Genomic DNA, 21,546 nt, shown 5'->3' on the forward strand with positions numbered 1-21,546 from the left:
TTCTAGGTGAACTCTCAATAAACGCTCTGTAACCGCTCGTCACACCCTCTCATCGTCATCGTTAACATCAAGGAGAAGAGACTCGCTTAACCTCGGGAGCTCAGAATTCTTCAGAGAATGCGACAAAGATCATGGTCAAGATCTCTCTCTCTCTCTCTCTCTCTCTCTCTCTCTCTCTGCGCGCGCGCGCGCATATGATCCTGTGAGATATTTGTGCTGTGACAGTGTTGTGTGATTGGATTTTGGCAGATGGTTCATAAGGGGTGTGAGAGCTGCAGGGAGTGGCAAGAGCACTACTACTGGGAGCACATGGATGTGACCAAGATCCGGTTCTTCAAGCTCATGACCGGAGATTTCGCCAAGGGCATTGTAAGTGTCGGTATCCAATTACCCCTGTTCCTGGCAAGTGAATAGTAATAACTTACTTTGTGTTCAAAGATAGATGCCGCTTTAGAAAACTTGCTGCTAAACGTTTACAGGTGCAGGCACGGATTTCATCATATTTTTATCTTTAACTGTTACTACTCCGGTCAATGTCACTTGACGTTCAGACAAACAAAACAAGTGGAAAGAAAGTTGGTTTTGCTGTATGAAACATCTTGCTTTATTGACTGGAGTCACTGGAGGGAGTACTAGCATATAGGAGTTACAAAAATTAGCAAATATCAAAAGTTAACAAGAATGAGGGCATCTTAATTGTACAAGCTGCGGTCATGTAGCATTATAAGTTTATAACTCTGGTTATTTATTTGTGCTACTCCTCTGAGGCAAAGAAGATATGCTACTGAAAGAAAGTGAAGGACACACATTTTTATTCTTATTTTATTTTATTCTTATGCAACTAAATGCATTTCAATTCAATAAAAGCATGGTCTTAATCTGATGCCAACTTGCCAAGTTCAATTTCATTTTAAGGTGGCAGTTATTAGTTGATTAATAATTATGAAGAAAAATATTTGCCTTAATTATACAGCAATGACTTGTTTTTTCCTGTCAGAGCATACCAGAAAAGTTTGCAAAGAATTTCGACGGGACTGGAAGTATTGACCTGAAAACACCCAGCGGTGAAACATGGAACATCCGTGTCGACAAGCATGTCGATGAGCTGTTCCTCGTGTCTAGATGGGAGGATTTCGTCAAGGCTCATAGACTGAGGGAGAATGACCTCCTTGTCTTCACATGCAGTGGCGACTCTTCCTTTGATGTCCTGATCTTTGAAGCGAGCGGCTGCGAGAAGGTTTCTTCTCTGTTTGGCAGCAGTACTGGTCCTGATATGCGCAAACGTCTAGATGATATGGCAGATAGGGGTAAACCGGGTAAACAAGCTGAGCATTACGCTCTGACTGATTCTGAGGACACTACCACACGGTCTCACCTGGCTGGATTCCCTCATCATGCCTCTACTTCAAAGAAATCTGGTAGCAGGAATCCGAGTAAGTAGAGTGACTGCAAGTTTACACCTGAAACTATTCGTCAGCAATGTTATGTCTCCATTGATCATTTTCATATACATAAGCTGATAGACATACTGATTCTGCACATTGTCTTCACAGGGAAAATGCCTGAATCTCCAAACAGTAGCAGTGATCATGTTAAGCCCGATGCGATTGGCGAAGAGGATAGTGATGAAGAGCATGCCAACTCCAATTACTACTACTCAAGGGTCGCCAACCGGCTGAGCGATGAGGAAAAGGAGAAAATAATCAGCTTGGCTTCGATCCGACCAGACAATCCTGCATTTGTGACTGTTCTGCAGATGAGCCATGTTCGACGCAAGAGCAACTTTCTGGTTAGTCTGTTTTGGTGCATGTGCATACAATTGACCATGACATCGCTAACTACACCATAAGAATGTGAATTTTGTAGATCCTTACCCTGTATCTGGAAGCAACCGCTGACACAACTGATGTTTTCGCTCAGATCTTCCCCAGCCGATTTGTTGCTGATCACCTTGACAGTAAACTGCACGAGATCACACTTGTCAGGCCGAATAGGAAAGACAAGTGGTGCGTCAAGTACTGTTATGGACGCGGCGCCCAAGGCATCCGGAACTACACCTTCTCCATGTTTGTGCAGGAAAACAGGCTCCGCGAAGGCGATATCTGCGCCTTCGAGCTGATGAAAGGGGCAAGGAGGGTGACCATGACCGTCCATGCCATCAGGAAGGTTGACTGCCGGTTTGTTCGCGTGGGCTAAAAGGTTGTTGTTTGTTCAACTGTAACCTCCTGAGAGGTGCTCATGTACAGGTGTGGTTTTCTGCAGCATGTCTAGTATGTAGGACTGTAGGAGTAGCGGCTGGGAACTGAAACTGGGAGTGCCTAGTAATGCTTTGCATCCAATGCAAGTGCACATTTTGTGTCCTGTAAAAAGGTAACTTCTGGATGCAGCCATGAGCAATGTGGTTACTAGAACAAACTGGGACCTGTGTGATCTAGAATGTTCAGATGGTGGCTTTCCAGGGGGTGGTGTCTACAATGTTCAGATGGAACAATTAGCTGGAAGCCAGGCTGAGCAGGAAATACTGAGGGGGTGCCGTAGACATCTGGACAGCAGCTCCAAAAATTCAGGTTCTCCATGAAGAATTTTGTCGGAACTGATTTTACCTCATCCGAATAAGGTTATTCCGTTATGGCGATGGGGCCAAGACCAACGGGCTAGGTGGCCGGCCGGCGACCCGCACCCGCTGCCAGCGCGCACCGCTCCATGCACCCCGCCCCGCGCCTCGCCGAGGGCCAGCGGCGGCCACGAACCGATCCGGCTCCCCGCCGCCGCAAACTGCTCGCCCTCGCCGCCGGTCAGCTGCATCTAGCCGCCCCTTTCGTCGCCGCTTCGTTTCCTCCATCTCCGGTCCCCTCGTGAGAAACGCGATGGATGGGACGCGGCGATGCGGGACCACCGTTCCACGCTTCACCTGTCCGCGCGCTCGCCCTCTCCAGCGGGGGCCTGAGGACGGCGGCGGCAGATGCTGCAGGGGCCGCGCCACCAACGCGCCGCTCCGCGACCTGCTCCGCTCCAAATGAGGGGGACATATGAAAATATTAGGGGGCACTTTGGAAAAGTTCCTGATGGTCAGCTAATCGTCCATTCGTCTCCGCCGCTCGCCGGAGCGCCGCCTCACGGCGGGCTTAGGTACCTCTTCTTCCTCCTTCCGGTCTGGCAGCAATCCTAGCTTCCAGAACATCAACATCGCCGCCCCCTGCTTCACGCCGCTCGCGTGCGCCTCGTCGACGCGCCCGCTTGCATTTAATCAAGGCCACGCTCGTGCGGTGTGCGGTGATACTCAGATGGTCAGCTGTCGATTCCTCAACTCTGAAGTCTGAACCAATCGAAGGTCGAAATGGCCACGACCCTGACCTGGAAGAAGACTGCCCTCGACGTGGCCGCAGGCGGCCGGACTTGGTGCGGTGCGGGTTCGAGTCGGACGAAGAGCGAGCACCTACGTGGAAACGCCGGCGGCGTGGTCCACCATGTCTCGGTGCACGCAGGTGCAGAGTGCCGTTTCATGCAGGCACTTGCAGCCAGAACAAGAAACTGAAAAAAATGGTAGAATAGAGTAGCTGCTGACAGCTCTATGATTCCGAGCTCTTGAGCTGAAAGGAGAATCATTGGTCCTTGCATGATTCAAAAATTTCTAATCGAGTAGTTCCAGTTGAAAAATATCAAAATACTACACATCCATGTATACTACAATCAAGTTTCTTTTGAAAATTTGAAACATTATATACTACAATCAAGTGAAAAATAAATTCAAACATTAACCATGCATGTCTTGAGAAGCCTCCAATAAGTCTTTGAGGAACTCGACGAAGGCCACGTCGGACGGGCCCCCTTCCGCGATCGCCTCGGCCGCCTTGTCCCTCGCCGCCGCCGCGCGCTGCCGGAGCGCCCGCGCGCCGTCGGAGTCCCCCATCACCCACCTCACCTTCGTCTCCACCTCCTCGGCGCTCACCGCGCCGTCGTCCGCCGCCGTTATCCCCACCCCGAGCCTCATGTCCTCCACGATCCGCACCCTGTTCATCTTCTGCTCCGCGTACAGCGGCCAGCACAGCAGCGGCAGCCCCGCCGCGACGCCCTCCAGCGTCGAGTTCCACCCGCAGTGCGTCACGAACGCGCCGGCCGCGCGGTGGCGCAGCACGTCCGCCTGCGGCGCCCAGGACCGGACGGCGAGCCCCCTGTCCCTTGTGCGCTCCAGGAACCCGGCTGGCAGGAGCGCGTCGAGGTCGTCGGCGGCGGATGGTTCGCCGGCGCCGGGAGCGCTCCGCACGACCCAGAGAAACCGCTGCCCGGATTTCTCCAGGCCGACGGCGATCTCGGCGAGCTGGCTCTTGGGGAACGCGCCCATGCTCCCGAAGCAGAGGAACACGACGCTGCGGTCCGGCTGCGCGTCCAGCCACCGGAGGCACTCGTGCTCCTTGTCGCCGCCGCCGGGCGAGACCAGCGGCCCGACGAGGTAGATCGGCGGCGTGGGGCGGTCCGGCACGCACAGCCCGTCTCTGAGCGCGCGCACCGCGCGCGGCTCCAGCGACTCGAAGGAGTTGATGAGGATCCCGCGGGCGTCCGGCATCCGCGCCGCAATGCGGAGGATGGCCTGGAACGCCTCGCCGTCGTCGGAGATCCCCTCGGGCATCTCGGAGACCTTGAACGGGGGAGCGCCCGGGAACGACAGGACGGTGGAGGCGCCGAGCCCCGCGAAGCTCGTGCTCATGCTGGCCCGCCTGCCGGGGAGGGCGAGGAAGACAGCGAGGCCGGCCGCGCCCGAGGGGAAGAAGAAGTAGGCGGGCACGCCGAGCTCCTCCGCGACGTCGAGCGCGTCGCCGCAGAACATGTCGAGCACGAGCGCCCCGACGGACGGCAGCGAGCGGAGCAGGTCGCGGAGCGGCGCGTTGGTGGCGCGGAGGAAGCCGACCATCCGGGCCAGGTGGTCCTGCTCCGGCTCGCCGTCGCCTTCGCTACCGGATGCCGGCGGGGGCGTGGGGAGGACGTGGAAGGCGACGGAGGCGTTGGCGGCCTCGGCGCGCGCGACCGTGGCGGCGAAGCCGTTCCCCATGACGGGCGGCTCGACGACCGCGAAGGCGACGTCGACCGCGCCCCCGCCGTGGCGGAGGAAGGCCTTGGCGAGCTCGAGCATCGGCGCGAGGTGGCCGACGCCGACGCCCGGGAACAGCACCACCGTCTTCCTCGCCATCCGCCCGACGACGACGGCGACACGGTGGCGATTGCAAGTCGTAGCTAAGCTCCACCCGAACGCACGTGAGCTGCCGGGCTACTGCTCTACCTCTAGTCCTCTACCACCATGGCGATCAGTCTGGTCCTGCCGTGTGTGGACAATATGGTAGCTAGCTAGTATGCTGGCAGCAGCCAGCAAGTGTGTGGCCGCCGCCGGCGTCGTGTCCAAACGTGTCGTGATCTGACATGGATGGGCTTGACCGACGTCGTGGTGGAGAAGAGTGGCCTTAGATGACGCGAATCAGTTGTGCTTCCTTAAATTCTTCTTCTCGTTCCGTCAAACAGAAAAAACCTTGTCAAGGGAGTACTTAATTGCAAGAAGCTAATAAAAAGAAGAAAGAACCGGTCTTGAATAGATTGATACAGTACGAAGTTCTTCCATTTAGGATCTCTTTTGATCCGTGTCGGTACATACGGACAGGAATATCTCCTGCTAGAGTGTCCAGACCCTCAGCGCGTCGCTCCCGCCTCACATGTAAGGGCGCGATGGTGTCCGGCTCCGGCGTGTGCGCCAAGCGCATCGTGGTGGACGCACGCCACCACATGCTCGGCCGCCTATCCTCCGTCATCGCCAAGGAGTTGCTCAACGACCAGAAGGTCGTGGTGGCCCGCTGCAAGGAGATCTGCCTCTCCGCGAGCCCCGTCTGTCAGAAAGTCGTCTGGTAGGGTCTCCAACCAGATGGGCGCAAGGTTATCCGTGACCTCGCCCTTGTCCTATGGATGACAGGGCGTACGGTCCGGTTCTGACAGCTGGGATCATGGTCTCCGAACCTCCCCCGTGCTCATATAGGTCCAGCAACCCCACATGCCCATGAGGACAGGGTGCTCTGGAATGGCCTCCACGGGCCCGGACCCTCCAGGGGGTCCGGCGCCGCCACGTATGAGAGCCAGACCCCTCTGGGCCTATCCATCCGGACTGGCCTCGGGACCCGGACCTCCCTTTCCCCCGGGAAGGGGTCCGGTGCCGCCACGTGCCGCCTCAAGCTGCCAAGGGGACGCCACGTGCCCGCGGCAGAAGGCCTCCCATGGGGCGCCAGCCCAACCACCAACCACCGCATTAAATGCGGTGCGGTGGTTGGTGGGCTGCGCGTGCCCAAGACAGGGCATGGCCTGCCCAATGACACATTGGGTAGGTATGCTGCCACCACGGTAAGCCCGCCTGTTTCCAAGACGGCGCGTCGCATCACTGTGCACTATGCACGGGCAAGCGGCGTACAGTCAACTCACAGCGCCGCGCGCGTCGTTAATGATGGTCTGCTGCCGGAGAGCCGAGGCGTGCACTGCTACAGTGTGTGCGGATGTGATGGTGCGGCGGGTCAGCGCAGCTCCTTCGCCTGTCAGAGGGTTCTAGCCCAACAGTGACAGCACGTCTTCCACTGTGCGTAGTCACTGACAGCAGGCACTGTGCCAGTAAGGCAGCATAGGACCATATCCTGGCTGTAGATACACACATGAACTTCCCGATGGAGAGGACTACAGAGAGAAGATGGAGAGTAAGACCTCCATATCACTCATATTACTGGCTCCTTTTGGCCGGGCCCACCTGTCGGGGCCCCGCACAGTGTATGCACTCCTCTTAGTCTATAAAAGAGAGAGTGCACTCGTTAGAACACAGGCTCTAGGGAGTGACAAGCTCTCACAAGTCACACACACAGAAAGCTTTCCCAAGCTTTCTCAAGCAATACAAATCAAAAGTGGACGTAGAGTATTACGCTCCGGCAGCCCGAACCACTCTAAATCCTCGTGTCTTTCCCGTGTTCATCCGTCCTTTGATCAAGCGCTGCTAGGTCTCCCCCAAACTCTTCCTAAACTAGGATTAGGCGGGTGCAATCCGCCACCCGGCTGGAGATTTCCTCCGACATTTGGCGCGCCAGGTAGGGGGCCTTTAGGTTTGGTTCGCGCTTGGTCGAAGCTCAAGACCGCAATGGCGCGGGAAAATAGGCATCACGACCTCCTCTTGGGCGAGGAAGTGGCGTCATCCACGCCACACGCCACGCGCCGTACCCCATCCAGGTGGCAGCGCGTGCTGCACCACGGCGTGCTGTGGAGCGGGCCTCCGTGGTCCAATCGCTGCCTGCACCAAACGGGCCGCTCGTGGCAGCCAGGGAGTTGCTCCGCAACCCGCCTGGTGAGGCAGCCTCGCCTGATGCGCAGAGGCAGTGGCGTGACGACGTCGACCGCCTCCTCAATCTGGTACAGGTGTAACATCCCGAATTTTGCGCATGCTTAAAACCGTACTTAAGAATAAATAAATTAATTAAATTAATAAAAGTACTCTGGATAAAATAATTATGAGTCGCTCAAACTTTGTTCTCATCCCAAATGCAACCCGTCCCTTGTATTTTTCCTTGTCAACCCACAATCCAACTCATCTTGACCTCCATCTGATTAAATTGGAAACTCAACCGAATTCCTTCTATCTCATTCCAACGTGACCGTGTTAATCTTCTAATCCTATTACCCTTCTTCCTCCTCAGTCCAGAATATCATCAGTAGAGCTCACCGTTCTTTCTTGCCATCCCTGTAATTTTTCCGAGTCCACCGCACAACGTAGAATCTCATTCACCGTTTACCTCTAGTCGAAGCCGATGAAGTATCACCAGCATGCCCGGTAGCCTTGCGTAGTGTTCCGGCAAATTTGCCTGTCCCCCCCTCTGCTTTTACGCACGCCGCGACGGCGAGACCGACAGCCTCAGCAGCCGCGCACCTCACCAATTTCACGCACGCGCCGAAGCCTAAAGCCTCCGGAAGACAGCCGTACGCAACCTTTACTCCGGTAAACGGTCACCAGTACCTCTGCATGCCGTAGGGACTTACCGCCTTCCTAACCATGTCGTGACCCGTTGAGCAGCTCAGTCTGAATTGTGGGTGAGCGAGTCCGCGCTTGCACTGTGTGTGCGTCCGCGCGCACAGCAGCCACGGTGAAGATTCTTACCGGCAAGACTCGACAACCGCAGGCGCCCCCGAGACCAAGCCGCAACCGCAATCACCGCTGAACCAGTCGGACCCATCCCGAGCTCTGTCCGCCGGCCGTGACGCGACCCATCGGGCAGTGCCGCTTCGAGCGAGTCCACGCTCGGACTGTGCTCAAGCACGCGCGCACAGCAGCCTCGTTTACCGACGGAGATTTTTGCCGAGCGCACCGAGACCAGCTGCAGTGAACCACAAGCCGAGCTCGTACTTCTTCCTCAACCTCGAGCCGTCGCAGTCGCCGCCGTCGATCTGCGCTGCGAGTCTTCTCCGAGCTAGCCGAGAGCAAGGTGAGCACCAGCAGCTCCTCCTCTACCTATCCCCTCTGTTGAATCACCTGCCCATCGTCTTCCCGAGGCCACGTTGAGCTTCTGCCTCCATGGCCGCAGCTGCTATCTCCCATGGCCATTCCCTGAGCTGACACCTCAAATGATCAAGCTGTGAACCAAGGATTGATTTTCCCTGCTCCCTGGCCATCTCCTTCCCTTTCCCCCATGCCGGCCAGAGCTCGCTCGAGCTCTCCAATGGCGGAACAGAGGCGACAAGCCGAGAAGACACAGGCATATATCCCCGTTCCTGTTTTCCCTGCTCTCCGTTGAGGCCAATTAGTCCCACGTGATGGGCTGAGTAAATGGAGCCGACACAGCCTAACCATGCCTAAGCCCATGTACACTAATTAGCTGGATCCAAATCGATTGCACAGCAGGCCAAATGCACTCGTACAGCCCAAGCCGATCCATTTCTTTTTATTTTCGTAGTTAACCAAACATCAACACTGTTTAGACCGTATCTCACCCATCCGAACTCCGATTGACCTGATTCTTTTTCCTAAATTCATATAAAATCAAGAGCTATCAAATGAAACCAATATTTGTATGATGTGCTGATGTTTGCTTGTATGTGTATGTGGTTTGTTTGCGTGATTACGAACCAAAATCAGAACCCGTACGAGAAGGAGAACCAGAGGAACCAAACGACCCGGAGTTCGATGCGGAGAATCGCTACGCTAGCGAAGGCAAGTCTCATCGATCCCTACTTGATCATATTGTGCCTACTGTGATGAACTACCTGTTATAACCTTTAGTATAGGTCATTGCATGTGCTGCTGATAATTACCGAGTGATTGAGATGGACCTAGTACTATGTTGATAGCATGTTGTTATGATGTCTTGCATGATGATTGCCTATTGTCCTTGGATATATTGAGTTGAACCTGATATGAGATGAGATGTCGACCGGGGCAGTGTGGGATAGTGGATGTGTAAGCGCTACCGTGGTGGTAGACTTACGTTCGAGTGCTACCGTGGTGGTAGGCTCGAGGTTGTGATGTTGAGGATGGTTACTGCCCTGGTGAAACCCAAGAACCGAGTTGTTTTGCCATCTCACCTAACCTATGTTTAGTGCGATCACGTGTTCTGGAATGGGACGGACTTAGCCTAATCCCACTAGCTAACCTGGTAGTCGTCCGAGGTGGATGTGTTTATGTATGGGTGGAGACCGAGAGTGGTCAGGACCCGATGGTATGTGGGCAGCTAAGCGAGGTTATGCCATGGCTGGGTGTCGGCTATGTCGATACTATCTCTGGCAGTATCGTGCGTGTGGGTACAGCGTGCTACCTCTGCAGAGTGTACAAATCCATTTGAATAGCCGTGTCCTCGGTACAGGACAGGTTACGGTGTGGACATAACAACGAGGTGCCTATCCAGCATATCCTAGCCCTGTTATGTGATGGTTATTGGTGAGATGAACCCGGAATGCTTGTTATTTGTCACCCTTTTGTTGCATTTGTTATTGCATTATTTAGCTACTTGATCATTGCATTGTTTATCTGCTTTGAATCCCCCTCCAGTAGGGCGAGGTGGGACTTGCTGAGTACTTTTGTACTCATCCCTGTTGTTGATATGTTTTTCAGAGGATCCTGACTACGTTCCAGAAGACGTCGAGTAGTCCGTGCCCGCACCTAAGTCTGTGTTCGTGGAGCCATAGTCTAGCGGTAGTGCCGATGACGTGTGAAGAGCAGCTTAATGCCTATATGTTGTTTGTGATCGTGTTCCTAGTGATTGTAATCTTCGTGATGAACTGTGTAAAAATAAAGCTCGTATGACTTTGGTTCCACCTATGTAATTTATTGTACCAGAGACTGTTTTTTGGTATATCAATACATTATTAGCACCGATCCTCTGGGTCGGGGCTCTTCAACAGGCCTCCCCAGACTCAGCGGGGGGATCTGCGTCCAGGCAGCGCCGTCGCCAGGGCGGTGCATCTGGCTCTGTGCACTCCCCATCAGTGAGGAGTGCACGGACCGAAGATCTCCGAGCAGAGCTCAACCACAGACGTGCGGGAGAGGATGCCTGTGTCTCCATCGAGCGAGCGCGCAATCGCCGACTCAACATTGAAGGTCGGGATCTTGTGCCCGATCTCGATGCGGCCGTGGCGAGCCCGCAGGGGCTCGCTCAGGCACCGGTGTCGGGGGTGGGCTGCGCACGCTTGCAGACCACCTTCGTGCGGTTGCCTGGCCGTCTAAGTTTCGGCCCCACCTGCCGGAAAAGTATGACGGGTCAACCAACCCGTCAGAATTCCTGCAGATCTACATCACCACCATCACGGCGGCTGGGGGTAACGACGCCGTCATGGCGAGTTACTTTCATGTAGCCTTGACCGGGCCAGCTCAGACTTGGTTCATGAACCTCACTTCAGGATCCATCCAGTCCTGGGGTGAGCTCTGCGCACAGTTCACGGCAAATTTTGCCAGTGTGTACCAGCAGCAAGGTGTGGAGGCCCACCTTCACGCCGTGAGGCAACAACCCGGAGAAACCCTCCGAACCTTCATCTCCCGCTTCACCAAGGTACGTGGAACTATTCCGCGTATCTCCGATGCATCTATTATCACGACTTTCCATCAGGGGGTCCGTGACGAGAAGATGCTGGAGAAGCTGGGGACACATCAGGTGGAGACTTTCACCACCTTATTTGCCTTGGCGGACAAATGCGCCAGGGCTGCAGAGGGCTGTGCATGACACTCTACAACTCAGGGAGGACCCGCTCAGACGAGCGGGCCCAGTGTCGCTGCCCCTGGTAGCGGCAAGAAAAAGAACAAGAAGAACCGTGGCTTCAATAAGTCACGGGGGGGGGGGGGGTCCGGTCGCTGCAGCAGTAGCGGCCGGGGGCCAGAACTCTCGTGGCAAGCGCCCACGTCAACAGCGCACCGACCCCGGGTCGTGCCCTATTCATCCTGGCGCTCGCCACAGCGCCGCCGAGTGCCGCGAGATCCAGAAGCTCGCGGAGCGCCTTAGCAAGAGGCGCGACCAGGCCTCCAGAGAAGGCTCCTCCCCTTCGCGGCGGTCCGGCAAGGAGAAGGCCTCCGATGCCGATGTAGCCGCGACGGAGAGGGAGTTGGGGTATCAGTCCCAAACAAAGACCTCACGGGTCTCTTCCACGAGTCCGACTCCGAGTCCGGTGGGGACGAGCGTTGCAAAAAGCTATACGTTATGTAGGGCGGCAGTTCTGAGCTCGTTTCCTGGCGAAATGTCAAAGCCTTTCGCCGAGAGGTTCTCTCAGTGAAGCCGAGGACGCCAAAGGCGGCGCCCCACTAGAGGTGGAAGAGCACCACCATCTCCTTCGGGCCATCCGACTACCCAAAGAATATGGCGGGGGTTGGGGTGCTACCGCTCGTCACCGCCCCCACCATTGCCAACGTCCGGCTCCACCACGTGCTGATCGACGGGGGCGCTGGCCTCAGCGTCATCAGCTATGCAGCGTTCAAACACCTACAGATCCCGGAGTCCAAGTTGGCCCCGTCACGCCCATTCTTCGGAGTGGGCCCAAATCCCGTTTACCCGGTGGGGACCATCTCTCTGCCGGTCATGTTCGGGACGGAGGTGAACTTCAGCACGGAGAACGTGTAATTCGAAGTCGCGGAAGTGAACCTCCCCTTCAATGCCATCATTGGCAGACCGGCTCTGTACCGATTCATAGCCGTTGCCCATTACGGGTACTTGGTCCTGAAGATGCCGTCCCCGACAGGCGTCCTCACCATGCAGAGTGACCGGACCGCTGCCGTGGTGGCGGTTGAGAAGCTCCATGCGTTGGCAGCAGGGCTTGCCCCGGCAGCTGGCGCAGAGGGGTCCGACCCCTCATCCTCGCGTGCCAAGGCTCGAGCCAAGGTGCCCAAGGTCCGTCCATCTGATACGGATGATGTTCCCGTGAAGACCATCCAGGTCGAAGCGGAGGCCTCCCAGACCACCCGCATCGGTGGGAACCTAGGAGAGAAATAGGAAAACGCACTCATCGCCTTCCTCAGGGCAAATATTGACGTGTTCGCCTGAGAACCGTCACAGATGCCCGGGATCCCTAGGGAGGTGATTGAGCACCATCTGAAGATCCACCCTGATGCCAGACCGGTTCGACAAAAGCCACGGAAGCAGTCCATCGAGCGGCAGAACTTCATCCGTGAAGAGGTCCGCAAGCTGCTGCAGGCTGGCTTCATCGAAGAGGTCTGCCACCCAGTGTTGTTGGCCAATCCGATCGTTGTCCCAAAGGCTAACGGGAAGCTTCGGATGTGCATCGACTACACCAATCTCAATAAGGCATATCCAAAAGACCCAATCCACTTCCTCGAATAGATCAGATTGTAGACTCCATCTCCGGGTGTGACTTGCTGTCCTTCATAGATGCCTATTCGAGTTTTCCTCAAATCAAAATGGCTAAGGATGATAGGAAGAATACTGCTTTTGTAACAGTGGATGGTCTTTATTGCTATATTGTAATGCCATACGGACAGCTTAATGCTCTACCCACTTTTGCTCGTGCAATGAACATCACTTTAGGTGATTTGGTTAGACATATAGTAGAGGTGTATGTTAATGACATCGTTGTCAAGACTAGAGAATCGAATTCCCTCCTAGAAAAATTAGCTCGAGTCTTCGACAAGCTGCGCGCGACCTCTACAAAGCTTAACCCCGAAAAATGCGTCTTTGGCATTTTGGCGGGAAAGCTCCTCGGGTTCCTGGTGTCACACCGAGGGATTGAAGCGAACCCAGATAAGATCCGGACAATCGAGGCAATGAGACCCCCTGCGCGTCTCAAGGACGTGCAGAGGTTGACGGGGTCCCTTGCAGCCCTCAGCCGCTTCATCTCGAGGCTGGCGGAGAGGGCCCTTCCCTTCTTCAAGCTGATGAGGGGGTCCAGTCCATTCGCATGGACAGAGGAGGCGGAACAAACCTTCCAGGAGATGAAGCAGTACCTCACTTCTTTGCCGGTCCTGGTCGCATCGGACCCAGGTGAGACGTTGTTTCTTTACCTAGCAGCGACAACTGAAATGATCAGCATAGTGCTGGTCGCTGAGAGGTCTGAGCAACTCCCGCAGGGGGCCCTTGTGGTTCCCCTTGTAGGAGATGGAGGTCCGGCCTCCACCAGTGTGACAATCGGCCCTGCTTCGGAGGGTCCGGCCGGGTCCCAACTTGGGGAAGCATCAGGTGACCTGGGGTCAGGCGAGTCCCCAGCTCAAGAGGAAGGACCAGGTCTCGCTGGTAAAGTCAAGACTGTTCAGAAGCCGGTCTACTATGTCAGCGAGGTCCTTCATGAGGCAAAGGCCAGGTATCCTGAGACGCATAAGCTCCTTTATGCTGTACTCGTTGCGTCCCAGAAACTCCGTCCTTATTTCCAGGCCCACAAGATTGTGGTGGTGACCTCCTACCCGCTGAGGGCCATCCTCCACAATTCCAACACCATAGGCAATATCGCCAAATGGGCAGCAGAGCTTGCTGGATTTCAGCTTGACTTCCAACCACGCCATGCCATCAAGAGCTAGGTCCTTGCGGACTTCGTTGTACAATGAACTCCAACTCCAAGCGTCTTAGGGGGTCCGGACCATGGGTCGGACCCCCCACCTCAAGCCAGGGCTCCGGTGTTCACCGAACCCCACTGGACACTCTTCTTCGATGGGTCCGCACGCCGCAAGAAGGCTGGGGCTGGCGTGGTCCTCATCGACCCTAGTGGCGAGCAAGTGAAGTACATGGTGCTCCTTGACTTTGAGGCCACCAACAACATGGCGGAGTATGAGGCCTTAATCTTTGGACTCACGGTGGACCTGTCCCTGGGGGTCCGGAAGCTCCTGGTGAAAAGAGACTCCCAACTCGTCATCAGGCAAGTCCGAGGGGAGTGTTGCTGCAATAATCTCCAGCTCGCAGCGTACCTCATCCACGTGAGGAAGCTGGAGAAGGACTTCGATGTGCTGGAACTGCAACACGTTCCACGCGAGGGCAACTTAGCGGCTGATGCACTCTCCGCAAGGGCATCGACTCAGGTATCTGTGCCAGAGGGCGTTTTCCAAAGACGTCTGCTGAAGCCTTCCGCCCAGCCTGCCGGTCTGGCAGAAGGGAATCGGACTAGCGCCTCGGAGCTAGCGGTCCCGGCGGCGCTCCATCCGTGGAACCCGCCAAGGGTTGTGTGCACCCTCGAGGGTCCCGAAGACCTCGGGGAGCCACGCCCAGTTTCTCAGGAAGGTCCCGATGCATGGATCTCCAAGGTCCGGGACTACCTGAAAGATAATTTCCTTCCTGAAGACCAGGCATCTGCTGAGCGCATAGTACGGATGGCTAAGCGATACACGGTGGTGGAAGGGAATCTCTACCACCGTGGCGCCAACGGTATCCTCATGCGGTGCATCACCCGGGAAGAGGGCTGCGACTTGCTCGCAGAGATCCATGGAGACGAGTGCAGAAGTCATTCTTCATCCCGCACGCTGGTTGATAAGGCCTTCCGGCATGGTTTTTACTGGCCGACAGCGCTCCAGGATGCAGCTGAGCTGGTAAGGTCCTGTAAGGCATGCCAGTTCCATGCGAAACAGATACACACTCCAGCTCAGGCACTGCAGATGATTCCACCCTCTTGGCCCTTTGCCGTATGGGGGTTGGATATCTTGGGTCCTTTCCCTAGGGCCGTCAGTGGGTACCGGTACCTCTACGTTGCCATCGACAAGTTCACCAAGTGGCCGGAAGCAACCCCAGTGGTCAACATTACCAAGGCGTCAGCAACCACCTTTCTCAAGTCAATCGTGTGTCGGTTTGGGGTCCCGAATTGGATTATCACTGACAATGGGACTCAGTTCACGAGCCAATACTTCCAAGAGTACTGCGAGGATATTGGTATCCAGCTCTGTTTCGCCTCCATGGCGCATCCCAGGAGCAATGGCCAATTTGAGCGGGCTAATGCTGAGATCCTCAGAGGGCTCAAGATCCGAACCTACAGCGATCTTGAGAAACATGGCGTGAAATGGGTTGACTAGCTTCCGAGCGTACTGTGGGGGATCTTGACCACTTCCAGCTAGGCAACTGGGGAAACCCCTTTCTTCTTGGTCTACGGGGCCGAAGCATGCCTTCCCCCGGAGATCACCATGGGCTCACTACGAGTCCAAGCTTTCGATGAGGACTTGCAGGAGCAGTAGCGTCGCCAAGACGTGGACCTCGTCGACGAGCGAAGATGGTGAGCAGCAGTCCGAAACTCATGGTACAACCAAGCCCTCCGGCGCTATCATTAATGGTTCGTGCATAGTAGGGAGCTCCGAGTTGGGGACCTAGTCCTAAGGCGAATCCTGAACCGAGAAGGGCTACACAAGCTCTCCCCCAGCTGGGAGGGTCCCTTCAAGGTAATGAAGGTGTGCCGACCCGGATCAGTTCGCTTGACTACGGAAGAAGGCATGCAGCTACCCAATCTGTGGAATATTGAGCACCTTCGTAAGTTATACCCTTAGGGGCCTAGCTGAGAGGGAATTCTTTCCTTTGTAATTGGTAGCATCCCTGTGCGGACCAGGGTGGTGGAGGTCCACCCTCATAAATCCGGCCCCTGGCGTACATCACACACTCTATTTGTACCAATTTATTAAGGAAGGATTTGTTCTCAGTATGTCTTTAAGGCTTGTGCGATTCTGTTTCTCCTTGTTTCTTGCTTCGCTAACCCCCACATGGTCCTTTATTCCGATGATGTGCCCGAGGCCTATTTTGAGTTGCTACGATGTGTCTCTGCCCCAGGGACCTCTGCTTCACAGGAGGGAAGGGACCGGCTTTCTGGGAACTGGCTTCAGGAAACGTGCTTGTCCTTTGCTGGGGTCCAGAGTCGTGTAGCCGCTTAGCCTGGTTCCGTACCCTAAGCCTACACGCCCTGCCCCCCTAGGATAAGCACCATACTACCTCGGACCATGGACCCGGAAACCCGGACCCCTTCACTCCTTGAACCTAGGTCCTGGTGCTCTGATCTGCTATGCAACTCAATCGACCCCTCGCTGGCAAGGTCTGAGACCACGTGGGAAAGATGCTAAGCACCGTTTCTAAATCATGTGCAGGACCTCGGTTTAATGGTAGCTAGTCCTGATTCATCATGACTACCTCCTAGGGGGCCAAGGGACCTCGACAGACCTAAAACGACATGACAGAATCAGCAATCGGAAAAACAGCTAAGTTTTCTCGCAAAAATAGACTCATAACATAACAAAGAAAATATATAACTTATAATGTACACAGCTTTACATTACAAAAACAACAAAAAAGGAGCTACTCCTATTATTCTGGTGGTCCGGAGGGATCCCTTCACCTTGCAGGTCCGGGACGGTGCTGGATGCGGGATGCCACGGTGTCCGCCGCCTCCTGCACTCCTTCCTGCGCAGCGGTCGCCATCGCCCGGACGGGGCCAACCAGGACTGGAGTCAGCGGCATGGCGGGGTCGTGGCTCCGGAAGCAGGTAGGAATGTACTCCGCCATCGCCCGGGCAACCGCTCACCCTTCTGTCTCCAGGCGGTCAAGGACAGGGGATTCCATGTGTCGCAGTCGCTTGGCGACAAAGTCCAGCACCAGGAGGACGGCGCCAAGTGAAGGAGGGGCCTCAGCGACCTGGATGGGACTTAGCCCGAGAGCATCCAGGGAGGGGTTCACTTCACCGACCCACCTCACAACCCGGTCGATCCCGGCGCTCTACTCCGCCAGGAACTCCTCCACCTTGGCCTCCCTCTTCTGGAGAGATGCCTCCTGCTCCTAGAGCCCCTGGGTCCGGGTCGCCAGCTCTTCCCTGTGGACGGCGAGGCTGGCTTCCCCCTTCACCACGGCTGCCTCCCGTTCCTCGAGGGCGGCGTGCTGCTCTTCGATCAGCTTCAGCGCCGCCTTGGCGTGGTTGGTCAGCTCGAGGGCGACCTTCGACCTCTCCTCCATCGCGAGCTCCCACTTGATGACCATCGCCTCCCGCCAGATGGCAGCTTTCTCCCGCTAGGCAGCCGCCGCCTCTCGCTCGAGGACCCTTTACAACTGCTCTTGCAGGTCATCGCGCTCCTGCTCGAGCTGGGCTTGCTCCTCGGCGTGGCGGGAGGTGACCGTCTTGATGCGGTCCCCCAGGCGGTGCTACCAGTCGGAGAGTCGAAGGCGTTCCGCCTCCAGCCTTTCCCACTCCCAACGGAAGCCCGTCTCTGCCTCCTCCATCACCCGCTGGGCCTTGACCAGGAGGCGGGGGAGAGGGATCTCCACCGGGCTCGGAAGAAGGTGCCTCCCGTACATCACCTCCGGTTCCTCCTCCTGCACGGGTTGTGGGACGGAGCTGGGGACCTCTGCGACCTCCGGCGCTGTTGCCTCTGCCGCCGTCGCAACCTCCTCTGCAGCCAGCTCTGCTGGAGGGGCCTCCGCCATGGCATCTGGTGCCGCCGCCGCAGCTGGCACTTCAGCCGTCGCAGTAGGTCGAGCGGCCTCCTCCTGGGGTGCGACTTCGGCCCCCGGGGGTGCGACCTCCGGCTCTGGACCTCTGGATCCGTTCTCTACCGGTGTTGGCGGGGGCGGAGGCCCTGCTGGTGCTGTCGCCGACTTCCCAGCAGAGGAAGATGGAGCTGGCTGGGGGCCGGACCCCTCGGCCGGCGAATCACCAACAGGTGCGGCGGGCATGTCTGGAAAAAGGGGCCTGGCACACACCAACATGGTTAGGACCTGGAAACTGAATGGAACAGAGAAAAGCTTGAGTAAACTGCTTACTTGAAGTCAGGCCACACCCAACCTCCCTGGGTGATCGGGGGGTCCTTCTTTCCCGTGGAAGACTCCCCGGTTGTCTGGTAACGGCCCCCCGCGAGGGCGCTCTCGGCGGCGGGGACGGGGCATGCAGCCCTGGTGATGGTGGTGGTGGCGGCGTCGCTGGGCGCTACGTTGTTGGCGGCGGTGGTGGAATCTGTTGCTCCGGAGAAGACCGCCGCGCCCCCTCCGGCCTCTCCTGCGGCTGTGGGCATTGCGGCGGAGGTGGTGGCCTGCGGCTGTGGGCATTGCGGCGGAGGTGGTGGAGCCTGGGAGCTGCTCTGCCCCTCTGCCTCCGCCGTCTTCTGGCGCTTGGGGGCCGGCTCCCCCACGAAGGAGCCGTCACCGTGCTGGAGCCTCCGTGACCTGGACCCCTCCTCTTGGCCGCTCCGGGCGGTGGCCGCTCCCTGCACCTCGTCGTGTCTCCGGGTTGGGGTGGCGCCCATATTCTGCTAGTGGCGGCACCCATATTCTGCTTGTGGCGGCGCTCCGGCTCCGGTTCCTTCCCTTTCCCTTTTCCGGCGGGGGCTGGACCTCCGTGGCTGGACCCGCCGGGACCCTGGTCGGCGCGTTGCTGGCGGTCGGGCGAGGTGCCGGGGATATGGATCCCACGGTTGGGGTCACCTCCTATCTGCCGGACCGCCAGGCCACCCTCGTCGAGGGTTGGCATCGACTCCAGGACTGCCGACCGCATCGCCTGGTCCTCGCACAGGGCCTTGATCCCTCTCGGGAGGACCAGCGACTCTAGGGAGAACGTATCGCCAGTCATCGCCCGGATCGAGGCCCCCAGCTCCGCCCTGGTCAAGTCTATGCCGGGCCCGCGCGTGACCCTGCAGCAGTCGTTTGGCCCCGTGTACATGCAGGCCACCCTGGACCGCTGCTGCAGGGGGGCGATGTGGCACCTCAGGAAATCGCCCAGCACCATCATGGACGTTAGGTAGCCCCTCACCAGATTCTTGACCCGGTTCAGGACCGGGACGAGCTCCTCCGGCAGTGACGGCTTGGCCTTCCAGGTGCTTCGGTCGCTGAGGGGCCCTTCCGTCGGCAGCTCTAGGCGGTCGTTGGTGTCAGTCGAAACATTGACCCAGCCGTCACGCTAATCCTCCCACTTGGCGCTGGAGAAGGCGCTGATGTAGGAGCCGGAAATCCCTTGCCGGAGCTGGAAGTAGTAGGCGCTGATCTCGCGCTTGCTCCTCCCTGACCCGACCAGGGCGTAGAAATGCCTGAAGATGGCGGTGCAGGGATGGACCCCCACGAACATCTCCATGAAGTGGGCGAAGACCGCCACGAGGAGGACGGAGTGGGGGGTGAGGTGCTGAAGCTGAAGGCCGAACTCCTCCAGGAGCAGGAGGAAGAAGGAGGAGATCGGCGGCACCAGCCCACACATGGCGTACGAGTTGAAGAGGACGAACTCCCCCGCGGCCAGGTCGTTGAGGGGAATTTTGCCTGCCTGGACCTTCCCGACGAGCTCCGGCGTGGTCCATCCCAGAAGGCGGCGCACCGAGTTAAGCTGGATCTCGCGCTGGAAGCAGCGGGGATGACGAAGAGAAGACATCACGATGGTCGCTGCGATTGCGGGGGGTGGATTGCAAGGGAGCAGGAAGGAGAAGAAATGCCGAGCGCAAAAAGCAGATTGCAAATGTGTGTGCGGAGACGAAGGGGCGCTGCGGCGTCTGGAGAAGGCAAGAGCGAAAAGGTAGCCGACCTCTTCGGCGCCTGCCTTTTAAGGAAAGCTGCTCGCCCTCTCGAACTCCGCAGCGACCGAAGAGAAGCCGAACGGTTGCCTACACCAAGCCCCCTCCTCTCACACTCTATGACCGGTGGGCCCAGTCCCTCCAGTTAGAGGAGTGGCCGCTGGAGGCGGGGGGGAGGGGAGGCGGAATCCGAACCGCCAGAGCCGCGGGATGGGCTCGAATAAGACAAGAACCTGAACCGTCTGGCGCGCGGAGCGCGGGCGGAGGACGGGCCCCTCGGGGATCCCGCCAAGGGGAAAAAGTCTTTTCTACCCCTTCTCGACGAGCGCAAACCGTCCACCGGCGTAACGCTGGGATATAACCCCACCTGCGGGTTCGTTCCTTACCCGAGGTGGGCCCGGGGCTCTCTGTCGGTACATACGGACAGGGGTACCTCCTGCTAGGGTGTCCAGACCCTCAGCGTGTCGCTGCCGCCTCACAGGTAAGGGCGCGATGGTGTCCGGCTCTAGCATGTGCGCCAAGCGCATCGTGGTGGACGCACGCCACCACATGCTCGGCCGCCTATCCTCCATCATCGCCAAGGAGTTGCTCAATGACCAGAAGGTCGTGGTGGCCCGCTGCGAGGAGATCTGCCTCTCCGCAAACCCTGTCTGTCAGAAAGTCGTCTGGCAGGGTCTCCAACCAGATGGGCGCAAGGTTATCCGTGACCTCGCCCTTATCCTATGGGTGATGGGGCGTACGGCCCGGTCCTGACAGCTAGGATCATGGTCTCCGGACCTCCCCCCATGCTCATATAGGTCCGGCACCCCCACGTGCCCACGAGGACAGGGTGCTCTGGAATGGCCTCCACAGGCCCGGACCCCCCAGGGGGTCCGGCGCCGCCACGTGTGTGAGCCAGACCCCTCTGGGTCTATCCATTCGGACTGGCCTCGGGGGCCTGAACCTCCCTTTCCCCCGGGAAGGGGTCCGGTGCCGCCACGTGCCGCCTCAAGCTGCCAAGGGGACGCCACGTGCTCGCGGCAGAGGCCTCCCATGGGGTGCCAGCCCAACCACTGCATTAAATGCGGTGGTTGGTGGGCGGCGCATGCCCAAGACAGGGCGTGGCCTGCCCACTGACACGCTGGGCAGGTATGCTGTCACCACGGTAAGTCCGCCTGTTTCCAAGGTGGCGCGTCGCATCACTGTGCATTGTGCACGAGCAAGCGGCGTACAGTCAACTCACAGCGCCGCGCGCGTCGATAATGATGGTCTGCTGTCGGAGAGCCGAGGCGTGCACTGCTACAGTGTGTGCGGAGGCGATGGCGCGGCGGGCCAACACAGCTCTTTCGCCTGTTAGAGGGTTCTAGCCCTACAGTGACAGCACGTCTTCTACTGTGCGTAGTCACTGACAGCAGGCACTGTGCCGGTAAGGCAGCACAGGACCATATCCTGGCTGTAGATACGCATATCAACTTCCCGATGGAGAGGACTACAGAGAGAAGATGGAGAGGAAGACCTCCATATCACTCATATTACAGGCTCCTGTTGGCCGGGCCCACCTGTCGGGTCCCCGCACAGTGTATGCACTCCTCTTAGTCTATAAAAGGGAGAGTGGACTCGTTAGAACACAAGCTCCAGGGAGT

General features: G+C 57.4%; 2 protein-coding genes across 2 annotated transcripts; one reads left to right on the forward strand and one right to left on the reverse strand.

The window, feature by feature from the left end:
• Positions 1-219: 219 nt before the first annotated feature.
• On the forward strand, positions 220-2,773 carry LOC112886611 (B3 domain-containing protein Os12g0592300-like). Its single transcript, XM_025952557.1, has 4 exons — positions 220-369; positions 998-1,433; positions 1,554-1,789; positions 1,921-2,773. Exons 1-4 carry the CDS (start codon positions 250-252, stop codon positions 2,194-2,196), a joined length of 1,068 nt encoding a protein of 355 aa, XP_025808342.1. The 5' UTR covers positions 220-249; the 3' UTR covers positions 2,197-2,773.
• Positions 2,774-3,643: 870 nt separating this feature from the next.
• Positions 3,644-5,321, reverse strand: LOC112886608 (anthocyanidin 5,3-O-glucosyltransferase-like). Its single transcript, XM_025952552.1, has one exon. It carries the CDS (start codon positions 5,183-5,185, stop codon positions 3,755-3,757), a length of 1,431 nt encoding a protein of 476 aa, XP_025808337.1. The 5' UTR covers positions 5,186-5,321; the 3' UTR covers positions 3,644-3,754.
• Between the last annotated feature and the right edge of the window lie 16,225 nt (positions 5,322-21,546).

This window comes from Panicum hallii, chromosome 3 (assembly GCF_002211085.1).
Source record: "Panicum hallii strain FIL2 chromosome 3, PHallii_v3.1, whole genome shotgun sequence".
NCBI classification, from domain to species: Eukaryota; Viridiplantae; Streptophyta; class Magnoliopsida; order Poales; family Poaceae; genus Panicum; species Panicum hallii.